The sequence below is a fragment of the Gossypium raimondii genome, chromosome 13, assembly GCF_025698545.1.
Source record: "Gossypium raimondii isolate GPD5lz chromosome 13, ASM2569854v1, whole genome shotgun sequence".
NCBI lineage: Eukaryota > Viridiplantae > Streptophyta > Magnoliopsida > Malvales > Malvaceae > Gossypium > Gossypium raimondii.
Genome location: NC_068577.1, coordinates 57,292,381 through 57,304,628, shown reverse-complemented (window position 1 = coordinate 57,304,628; position 12,248 = coordinate 57,292,381). Strand labels below are relative to the sequence as shown.

Here is a 12,248-nt window from a genome sequence, read left to right as displayed (position 1 = left end):
TTGTTTGATAAGCTTGCATGTTTTACACTCTATGTATAATATTATTCCGTTGCTATGCTATAACTTATCATAATGTATGTTGTAAGTAAGTGGTCTACTAAAGGTTAGGTTGGGAGTTAATGGAGAGTCACTTATGTAGCTCACCAAATTCAGGTCAAACCTACTAGACCGGGTTAAGGGTGCTACATTGTGTGTTTAACTTCCTTTTTTTTCTCATACTACAGTATTTAATCTCACCATCTCCTTTGCTTTTATATTAACCGCAAATAAACACACCACATATCCAAAAGGATTCTTAATCGAGATTAATTTACATTAGAACCTATAATTTCTCTTTTTTTTCATATTTTCTTTTTAGATCTACTTTTTACAATTTTTTATTGAAAATGTAATATTTATGTTTTTTTAATTTTGAATGGTTTTTGTTATTCAAATTTTTTATTTTTTTCAAAATAAAATTGAAGGGATCTTATATTTTTTAAATTAAATATGTTTTTATATTTTATATCTTTTAAATTTTTTATAATTTAAAACTAAAATATATCAATAATTAAATACACATCACATCAAATAAATTTTATTCTCAGTTAATCAACTAACAGCCATGTCATATTTTATTAACCACACGAAGCAAAAAATTTTAACTGGATTAGTAGTTAAAACCGATCAATCATCAATTTGAATAGTTCAAAATAAAGAAATTATAAAAAATATAAAAAAATAATAATCATTGATTTAATCAATCTATACCGACTTATAAATAAATTAATTTTATATATCTTACCAAACTGACATTTCAGTCGCTTCTCGATCTAACTAGTCCAATCAATCGTACCAACAATACTACCCTAAATTAATTTGTATACCCATCAAAAAATTTGTTTTTGTTGGGTTGCTTTACTTGAAGAAAAGTTTTGGTGACATGAGACTTGAGAGAGACAGGCAGACAGCAAAAAGAAGTCAAAAAGATTGCTTATGAAAAGTCATATCAAAGCTTACAAATATACTCACCAGAGTATGTACTTTTCTTTATTTTTACTGTTCCCCAAACAAAACAAACCACTATTTCTATTTAATTAATTTTTTTAATATAAATAAATTATCTTTTGTTTTGTTTTTTCAATTTGCATTTTTCAATTTTTCGTCGATTTTCTCTTTTGAGATTAGATTGATTAATCAAATCAGTTAAATTAATGATAAACTCGGATAAAGGGCTGAATCGAATTTTGAAGAAATCGTGCGAAATCAGTTGAAACAGGTTAAAAACGATTGAATCAATGGTCTCAAACCAATTAATTTAATTTTTTCTATTTTTAAATATTTTTTACTCTTATAATTTTCAATAATTTATTTAATTAAAATAAAATAACCGATTAATCAAAAATCAATAATACGGCGTATCCTATTTTAAAAACAATTTAGGTAAGGTTGGCTTGGCAGTATAGAGAGAGAATTTGCAGTTTCACTGTGCATGTAAATTTAACTCAACAGTGTTAAAAATATTATTTATTTATTTATTTATTTATTTTGTTAAATTGCATTCATGATTCTTTTCTTGTTATATTTATGTTACCCAGTGACCTGTCTGTCATAGCATTTTCATCATTATTCGACTGTCCTATTAATCTGTTAATGTGAAAAATCATGAGAGGTTGATATTTTGGTTTTAACTTATATCATTTTAATTTTACGAATTCTACTTTTTTTTACGGATTGAGTTTTAACTCAATTATTATCGGTATCGATGGACATCTATTTTAATGATAAAATATTTATAACACTTTTTTTGTGGATGTCCATTGATAGATAATATGTCTTGTTAAATATTTACTAAAATAAATATCTTATGGGAAATTTTTTCTTAGTGAAGGGAAAAAATACACGTATTTTTATCAGGAAAATCCAGTGGGACAAAACTTCGATTAAGAGATAAAGAGTACAGCGCGTATTTACTCCCCCTAATGACAACATCACATAATACCTTATATTCTATGTATTCAATGTTGAATGCTAACTTTTCAAGTGACCACTTTATATCATTATACTTTAAAATGTCGCAAGTGAAGAAAAATTTAGAGGATATATATTTTTGATCTCTTTAGTAGTTTCAACAATAATTATAACAAACGTTAATCATGATCCTTCTGTGAAAATACATATAGGTATTTTGGATCATTTTATAATCTTCCTTCAACTACTATTCACCGAGTTGAATTTACCAAGATCAATTTTATAAATACTTACACAAATATATTGAACAAATTCCCGTAAATTTCTATATATTTTCGTGATTTTAATACAAACTTCCACTATACAGAGATTTATATAAAGCTTGTAACAACAATCATTAGACGCATATAAAATTTCCATGAACAGCCATACTAAATATCTAAAGGTTACTGTATCGACCACAAAATAATATATTTTCATAATCAATGTCAGAAGTTAACAAAAACTTCATATTTCTTATTGTGTTTTCACAGAACTAACCATTTGAATCTCACTAGCTTTATACATTTAGACGTTTGGACTAATGGTTCAAACTTTACGAATTTAATTATACTCGAATTGTGACTTTCCATTCTGGACAATCTATTCCATTTTTATATTTCTTGACAAATTTATTCAATATCTTCATTTTCTTTCATTATTTCAATGATACTATTACATGTAAAACCGTTGCCGATAACTGTTTTATTTTCACAATTTTATATTTTCTCGTATTGACATAACTTATCAAGATCTCTTCAGGTAGTTGAATCTCTTCAGAGTTTTAATGATTTTTTTTCCATAAATTACCAAAAAAATTACGATTTTTATAATAGCAACCGTCTATCGGCTAAGGGCTTAGCCCCTTAATTAAACAGAATATTATCAATTCTAGTCCTTCATTTGTCAAGCCTTCAATTTAGGCAAATTTTCAATATAATTTTATCGTTAACAATTTAAAAGTATTTCATATCCCCTTAATTAATGGGATATTATCAATTCTAGTCCTTCATTTGTCAAGCATTAAATTTAAGCAATTTTTCAATATATTTTTATATGTATGATCAAATATATATGATTTAAAACTCTTCTAGGGTCCACAAAGTTGAAAGTGTTGGGCTTCTAAAATTTTCTAATTATTGGGCTTGTCTTTATAAATAAATAAAAAATTATTTGGGAAAAAATGCTTATCTCAATTATACATGATTTTTTAATCATACCGAAGTTTGATTTAATGTTTAATTTGATGTAATTATAGTCATAAAACTTTAATTGTAGTTCAAATATTTATTTTAATTCAATTATTCTCATTTAAAGAAATAAACATATTAGTTCTTTTATATTGGATAAATATAATTATCTGTTTAGGCAATATATAAATATGAAATGATGCTATATTGAAAATTATGTTAATAGTTTGTGAGAATTGGATCGAATAAAAATTTGTATACAAAATTGCACAAAATCCAACTGTCATATTTCATTTTCCATTTATGTAACTCATGTATGTCAAGTTTAGCATAAAATAAAAATTTTGAACTATTCGTTTTATGTAAAAGAAATCAATCGTTAAATATACGTTAATATAGATAATATTTTAGATCGATAAGATAAAGAAATCGAATTGATTCAGAAATTCACATCCATGATAAGTATAAATATCTTAATAAATTTAATAGTTAATTTGTTAAAATATTTTTTTGGAACAATCTAATTATAAGTTTTGATCATATCTGCTCTTTTTGACACAATGCTTAAAACTACCCATAGCCCCTCCCCAACCCATAAATAGGAGGATAACGCGCTTCAACGCACTCAGACCCATGTCCTCCTACATTAACAATAATACTCATACCAATTAAGCTCCATCGGTAAAATTATAAAAAAAAATTTAATTGAATTATGAAATTTTGTTTTTGGTAAAAAGAAAAATGTATTATTTCAATCAATATATTTACATCATTTTCACATAATCACCTCATGTTAACAGTCCAAGAGTGCTTACCATCAATCCCATTGACATCATAAATAACATAATTCACATTTATGGTATCAAATTCAATACTTGGTGACATTTTTAGTTACATAATTCAAGTAGAATTAATTATTTTAAGTGTTGAATTATGGATGAAATTAAATTTGATAAGAATTTTCACATTTACATAAAGTACAAATCAAATTCTGGACATCAAAGTTTTAAATATTCAAATTTATCGTTGAACTAAAATCTTATCGATCAATTGATCATGTTTTTGAGATGACAACACGTTGGATCTTTCGTGGTTTCTATACTATTTGTATTTGAACTTATTAAATTTGAGTAAGTCATTCAATCCAAATTTGTATATATAAAATTATCTGAATATCCAGATCGAGTAGTTATTCAATTTAAATATTTAATATGTCAGCAAATTTTAAAAGTTAATGGATGATGGATTCATATATCCGAGCTTGCTATCCATATTTAGATTGTTGATATCTAAATTCAAATTCGTTATTTGCAAAAGTAGAGTTAATTTGGATAATATATTCCCTAAGTTTAATATCCGTCATTCCTCCAAATCATTTATGTGTAGTAATTAGAATATATGAATCCAAATATTATCTAAATCTACAACATTCGAATATGCAAAAGAAAATGTAAACATTTAAATCTACAATATTCATTCATGTTTGCACTTACATTAATAGTGGATCACTTATCTATTACGTGTAATGGTAAGACACATTGCACTCCAAAAGAGAATATGCATGTTTGAACTTTGGAGGGACAGTCACAAACCTCAAACGTAAAACGTAAAAAAAATAATTAGAATATCATGTAATTTGTCATATTTGGTTAGCATCTTTTGACCGAAAAACATTGAATCTTTATTACTTTTTTAACGTGTTTAAGTTTTCATAATCGAAGAGATTCAATTTTTATAACTAATTAAATAAACAACTATTCCCATTAGATCTTTGTTATTTGATTATCCACTCGAGCTAAATTCAAGAAGATTGAATTTCACATTGATGGGAGGTTTAACAATGCTATGTTTGTTTAAGAAAGGCTTGTTTATCATTTATGTATGCTTGAAAGCTTCAGTGTGAGAGTCAAGGGCGGCGTCGAGCGGCTGGCAAGGGCCTTACTCCTTAAAATAGATAATTTAATTTTTGGCTCTTCATAATTTATAAAATTTTAAATTAGTATATAGTAAAATTATACTTTGACGTCTCGAAAATGATAAAATTTTAATTTAATCTTTTGAAAATTGTAAAAATATAGATTATTAAAATGGTGAAATTGCATTTTAGTTATCATAAAAATATATAACTTAATTCCCCCTCAGAAAATATATAGTTCGTGTATATAAGTTAGATGGCAACTTAGTGAATTATTCTTTGGATAAAACCCGCAAATATACTGAAGTTTCCAAATTGCGAAACTAAATTCTATGTTCATTTCAAATTTACTTTATTGGAAGGCAAAGTCAACTAACTCTTAAATCTTCAAATTTTACTCTATTAAAGGTTTGGATATATTCCAGTTATTGATCCGAGTATATTTTGATTATCAGTTTAATCATGCTTTATAATATTTAATTGAGATAAATCTCAAAACTATACATAAACGTTGATTTTGTACAATTTTATACATAAAATATTAATTTAATTCAATTTTTATACAGATTAGTGACACAATTATCGATATAACATCATTTTAAGTATACATATTGCAATACAAATAATTATATATATAATATAAAAATAAATTAGTATGTTTATTCCTTTAAATGTGTATATTTGAATCGAAATTAAAATTCCATGTATACATTTGAATCACGATCGAAATTCCATGCATATAATTACACCTAGACCTGTCCATAGGCCGGGCCCGGCCCGGAAAAATTTTCGGCCCGGCCCGAAATATGGGCCTGAAATTTTGCCCAGGCCCGACACGGGAAAAATATCATAAGCCCGAGCCCGGCCCATTTTTAAAATAAACATTAAAAAATTATTTTAAAAATAAAAAAATTATTTTAAAATTAAAAAATAAAAATAAAAAATATATATTTATTATAACCCTCCCATATTTCGGGCGGACCATCGGGCCGGGCGGCCCGTCTAATTACACCTAATCAAATTTAGGTATAAAATTGCACATCAAAACAAAATTAATGTGTAGTTTGAGATTTATCCCTATTCAATTTTGATGATAGTTATTTAAATATATAATATTTATCTCTGTAATAATAACTTCAATAAAATTAAAATTAAAATTATAATTATAATTAATGACATTATTAACGACTTAATTAATCAACAAGCTCTAAGTGGTTTTCCACAAAGACAATGGTTATGAGAAAATGACGATGCTTCGAGATGATCGAACGGAGCTCCGGCAGGAATCCGCCCGCAAAGGTGGTTGTAACTCACATCAAGGTGACCGATATAAGACGCCGCCGTCAATGTTCTCGGAATTGAACCCGAAAGCTTATTATATGATAAATCGATCACGGTAAAATAAGATCTCGGCCCGAAAACATCCGGTATTTTACCCGCTAACCCGTTTCGACTCAAATTCAAGTTTCCAATAGAAGAAGTCAAAAGAGTTGGTGGTATCGTACCCGATATTTTGTTACAATCCAAATTCAATGTAGCAAGTACCGCCATTTTCCCGAGTGAAGCAGGTATCGATCCCGATATTTTGTTCATCGAGAGGTCCAAATCTGCGAGACGATAAATTCGAGATATCGAACCGGGGATCAGTCCACTTATTTGATTCCCACTCAACAATGCTCGACTTAACATTCCGAGTCGACCGAAACGTCTAGGGATCGGACCCGAGATTTTGTTATTTCTCAAATCGAGATGCATTAAACTGGATAAGCTCGTTAACGAAGCTGGGATTCTCCCGGATATTTGATTATCGGCGATGTTTAAAACCGTGAGACGGTTCAATTTCCCGATATCGTAAGGAATTTCTCCCGAGATTTTGTTACCGACTAAATCAAGGATTCGTAAAAACGACAACGTACTGATACATTTAGGAATCTCACCAGTTATTCCTTTCCAATCAGCTATAGTAATACTTGAAAGACGGGTCAACTTGCAAATTTCCGGTGAGATAAAACCGGTCATATAACCGGTCCGGTGAGCTCGTTCGAAAATGGGGTCTTCGGACTCACCACGGAGGTTGATGTCGGCGACTCGGTGTGACTCAGTGTCGCAGCTAACGCCGTACCAGTTGTGGCAACAATCGGTGCCGGTCCATGAATCGAAGATTCCTAAGTATGGTTCGTGGAGAGCTGCTTTGAATGCTAACAGCGCCGCCCTGTCTGACGGAGGGCAGCTGTTGACGGTGGCGATGACGGCAAGTAATAATGCCGACATAATGGTGAAGACTGGCTTCATTGCTTTGTTTTGTTTGGTCTGAAATGGAGGAAGGATGTTTTTGTAAAAAAAAAAAACAAAATACTATGGAAAGTGAAGCACAATGGGTTGAATTGAGACGAGGTTTATTTATAATGGGGAAATGTGAAATTTTAAGGACAGTTTTGCCCCTAACGTCCATTGGGGCAGTTTTGTGGTGCTTTCTAAGAACGTTCATTATCAATTTAGTCCTAATGTCTACCTCTTTTGTAATTTTGGTCTTGATTCTTCTTATTTATTCACTTGGTACTTAACCTTTAAAATTTAGAGTGAGTTTGGATAAACGGTGCGTTTATCTATAGTTAGTGTAAAAACAGCGGTGGCGATGAAATTAAATAATATAGTGATACTGCAGTGTGAGACAAAAAGTAAACTAAACGCACCGAACTCAATCGCTTATTCAAACCCACCCTTGGTCAATTTATTTTTTCTAGATGAAAAAGTTAATTGAACCGTTAAAATTATAATAGTACAGACATGATGACTTGCATGACTGTTCATATATACTTTATAAAAAAATTCAAAAAATTTAATAATAAATTTAACAAAATTCAAAAATATTCTTAATTTAAATCATAGATTTGTATGTATAAATGATATATATAATATAAGAAAATAAATCCTCTTGATATTTAGAATTCGTTATTACACTTCCTATTTTCATGTTTCAAATTTATGTTATTTTATCGAGAATGTAATATAATTTACCATTACATCCAATAATTATTTTTAAATTTAAATCACTTAATCTTATTATTCATGGTAATAATTTATTATAATTACAATTATTTAAACGATATTGCTTATAATTATAATTACTTCTTAAAAAACTAATAAAACATATATTTTTATATTATACATTTACAATTAGCAATTAAAACTCGTGGTCGAGAATTCGATCTTTGCTCTGGGTATGGAGTAACTTTAAAACTCGTGACCAATAATTTTTTCCTTAATAGATCTACAAAATACGAAAGATTAATTATTGAGCTCGTTTCGATAAATACATTGAGAAAAAAAAACCGAAAAAAAATAAAATTAAATCTCTAGATCTAAATTCGGGTAAACGTCAACGACGGAGCAGATTGGCCCACGAGAGGGGGACCTGAATCTCTGTCTTCAACACAGGTATCACTGGTTCGGTCTTTTTGGAAACCATGCACCCTGTTTATTAATTTATTTACTTAATGCAATTTACGAAGTAAATACAGTCCACATGATATTAAAAAAAAATTAGGGTTTCCTTTCATTGATCTGGACCGTTCAACCTATATAAAAAAAACACAGAGACCCCATTAAAATTGATTTAAACCATGGATAGAGGAAGGAGGAGGAAGAAGATGAAGTGAAGACAGGCCATGAGGTTGTCATGTTATGTGGGAGATACCAAACAAGAAGTGTAAGATTTCGATGTCCCTAATAACTCAACATGAGCTTCATTATTGATGGGACGTAATTGTATTTAAATCCATTTTTTTTGATAAATTTAATTAAAAATAAAATTTTACATTAGTTTTTATAATTATATTTGAATATAAATGTTTTTGTTACTTTAATAATAATTCGAGAATTCAAGTTTGAATATTGGAGATAATATATTATTCGGAATACCAGTTATAAACTTCGAAATGCAAAGTGAAGGGAGGGAGACTCACAGCACAAGTGTCTTGACTTCCTTAAAATAAAAAAATGGTTTATTTAACCCCAAAAAAATATAAAAACTTAAAATTAATATATGGTAAAATTTATAATTTGGACCCCTAAAATGTTAGAATTTCAAGTTAATCATTTTGAAAACCATATAAGCTAATAGAAAGGTAAAATTATATTTTAGCCTCAGATAAAATATAATGACAAACATCAATCAAAATAAAATATAATGACAAATTTCAATATTCACCTAGGTCGCAAATTTACACTTTAATCCTATTATTTATTTAGAGTATGTTTCTTTCGAGGGTTTGAGCTCAAAATAAAAAAAAATCTATAATAGATAAAATTAAAGTTTAATATACGGTAAAATTACATTTGATCCTCTAAAATAATTTTTTAAAATCGTAAATTAATACATGATAAAAATATATTCTTACTTCTAAAAATTATATAACTTAATTTCGGTCTTTTAAAAAATCTCCGACTCCTCTCCTACTCTAAACTCTGCTTTTACAAGTAGTGTATCAAAAATTAAAGAAACTCGTGAATTACAATTTTTTTTGGTAAAAAAACAACAACATAAAACGAAAATATCAATCGGTTAAAACTTAACTCGACATCAACACAATTTGATCAACAAACAACAAGCCTTTTATAGTAGCTAAGGATCATCCAACACTTGCAAACTTGAACTTCTGACAAAATATCGATATGATAATATTATTAAATAATAATTGTAATTAATAAATAGAAGTTTTCCGACAAGGCAGTAGGAAAGTCATATGTTAGGAGAACCTTATCCATAAGATACTCTTCCTTATTGGGAACATGAAATCTCTCAGACATATCTGATTTTAAATTAATTTATGTCTGTTTTCCACTCCTAAGATTTGGCAGAAAATCTGACAGTTAAATTGTTAATTTAATACATTTAAGCTAGCTTAATAATTTTAGGCATAATGATTAATTTAATCTTCAATGTTTATATTTATTATCAATTTGGTTCTTATTCTTTTAAGTTAAATTCGATTATTAACTTTTTCAAAAGCGTCAAATTGACTTTTTTATAACGGAAATGTTAATTAAAATAATAATTTTTAACAATATCAACGTGATAACTCGTGTGATAATTCACACGTATTTCATATTAGCGTGACACAATTTATCTTATATATCAAAATTATAAAATTCAAAATTTATCTTTATGCCATGATTTTATATTTGAATTTATTTTTACATAGAATTTATAGGTTTTAATATATTATTTTGATACAATTTTATATATTTGATTTTGGTTATAATTATTTAATTGTAGATTTTTATAATTATAATTATAATTATGGTATTTTATTTTAATTTTTAAATTTAAAATTTTAATTAATTGTTGATCCGCATGATTTTCTTCTTCTTTTTGGAATTTTAAAATTTTAAATATGTTTTTATTTTTATTTATTATAACTATGTCATTTTAAATTTTTTAATATAAGTCCAACTAAGTCTATGGTGTAGTGATATATTCAAATCAGTCCAATTGGTAGTAAAATTAAGTATTTTAATTTAAAATATTATAAGAATTTAATAATTAAAGATTAGTGTAAATTTGGACAACTCACATAATAATTGATACACTTAGCTGTTATGATTTTATTTAAATCCTAAATTTTGGGATTTTGATTTTGAAGTAAATAAAATAAATTGGGGAAAATCTGATTTGGATTCAGGCAGATTTTCTTTTTTGGTGAATTTATAAGAAGAGAAAGCTCAAACAGCAACGCAAGTAGGGCGACTCGAATCTAAACTGCACTTGAGACGATGAATACCCTAACTATCTGATCAGCACACGAGGTTCGATTTTAACAGATTTTAAATCGACATTGAAAAGAAAGGTTTAATGAAAATTTTTGAATAAAACAATAAGGGTTTAGAGAATCAAGAGATTTAATTATGGACATAATTAAGAGGATTAATGCATGTTCTTCTTTATAATTTTGTTTTTAAAATCATGATATGTTAGAAATTTTGAACATCAATCATGGCTTTCTTCTTGTTGCATGATTGACCTTCAGCATGTGCTACTACATGTGCTATATATATAAATATAGGTTTAAACATATCAAAGGTCCCTATATTTTTTAAAATTTTAAATTTTAGTCCCTATACTTCAATTTTGAGACATTAACTCCCTGTACCTTTTTTTGAGTTGAAAATCTTGGTCCGTCTAAATTGTGTTAAAGTGAACGGTGTCAAAGGTAAAATATCTTTTTAGTCTTCAACATTTACAGTTTTTTTGTCAATTTGGTCTTTACTTATGAACCAATAAGTCTTTCTAAAATTTTTAATATATATATATTTTTAATTTTTATGTTTTTATTTAAAATATGAAAAAATTCAAAAATTTTATGTACTTTTAAAGGGTAAGGACCAAATTGACAAAAAATTGTAAATGTTGAGGACGGAGAAATTATTTTTCCTTTGACACTGTTAACTTTAACGGAAAATTTACATGTAGGAATCAGAATTTGTAAATAAAAAAATTATAGGGACTCAATGTGTCAAAATTAAAGTATAGGGACTAAATTTTAAATTTCAAATATTATGGATGGAGAAAATAATTTTGAGAAATTTTTTCACCAATTTCATCATTTTATCTGGTTCGATTTTAAAATTAATCGTGATCCAATGTAACAGGGGTGGAGCTAGGAAAAAAATTTAGGGGGCCGAAATTAAATTGTTTATATCTTTATAAATTTTAAAAGATTAAATCTAATTCTTATCATTTTAGAGGGTCAAAGTACAATTTTACTTTTACTAAATTTAAAATTATATATTAAAAGAAAAATAGAATTTAATTTAATTTTGGATAATCGTTATTTTTAAATTTTCAATTTTTAAAATTTTTTCATCAGCGTATATGCATTGATTAGCTGTAAGTGAAATATTAGTTACATGATCCAACAAAATTAAAGATTTAGAGAATTTAAAATTTTAGATTTATTATCAAGTATGGTCAATAATTAGCACAAGAAAGTAGTTCATAATGAAGGCAAATTATACTTGATTGGATAATAACTGGCATCACTATTCTTGAACATTAGTGATTATATGTTTTTCAATAATTGTAATTAGTTAATAGTTCGGATTCGGTATTTTTATCAAATTTTGAGTTAATCGAATCGAGTTATTCGATTTTT

General features: G+C 27.4%; 1 protein-coding gene across 1 annotated transcript; it reads right to left on the bottom strand.

The window, feature by feature from the left end:
• Nucleotides 1-6,239: 6,239 nt before the first annotated feature.
• Nucleotides 6,240-7,477, bottom strand: LOC105784327 (DNA damage-repair/toleration protein DRT100). Its single transcript, XM_012610182.2, has one exon. It carries the CDS (start codon nucleotides 7,384-7,386, stop codon nucleotides 6,292-6,294), a length of 1,095 nt encoding a protein of 364 aa, XP_012465636.1. The 5' UTR covers nucleotides 7,387-7,477; the 3' UTR covers nucleotides 6,240-6,291.
• Nucleotides 7,478-12,248: the final 4,771 nt, after the last annotated feature.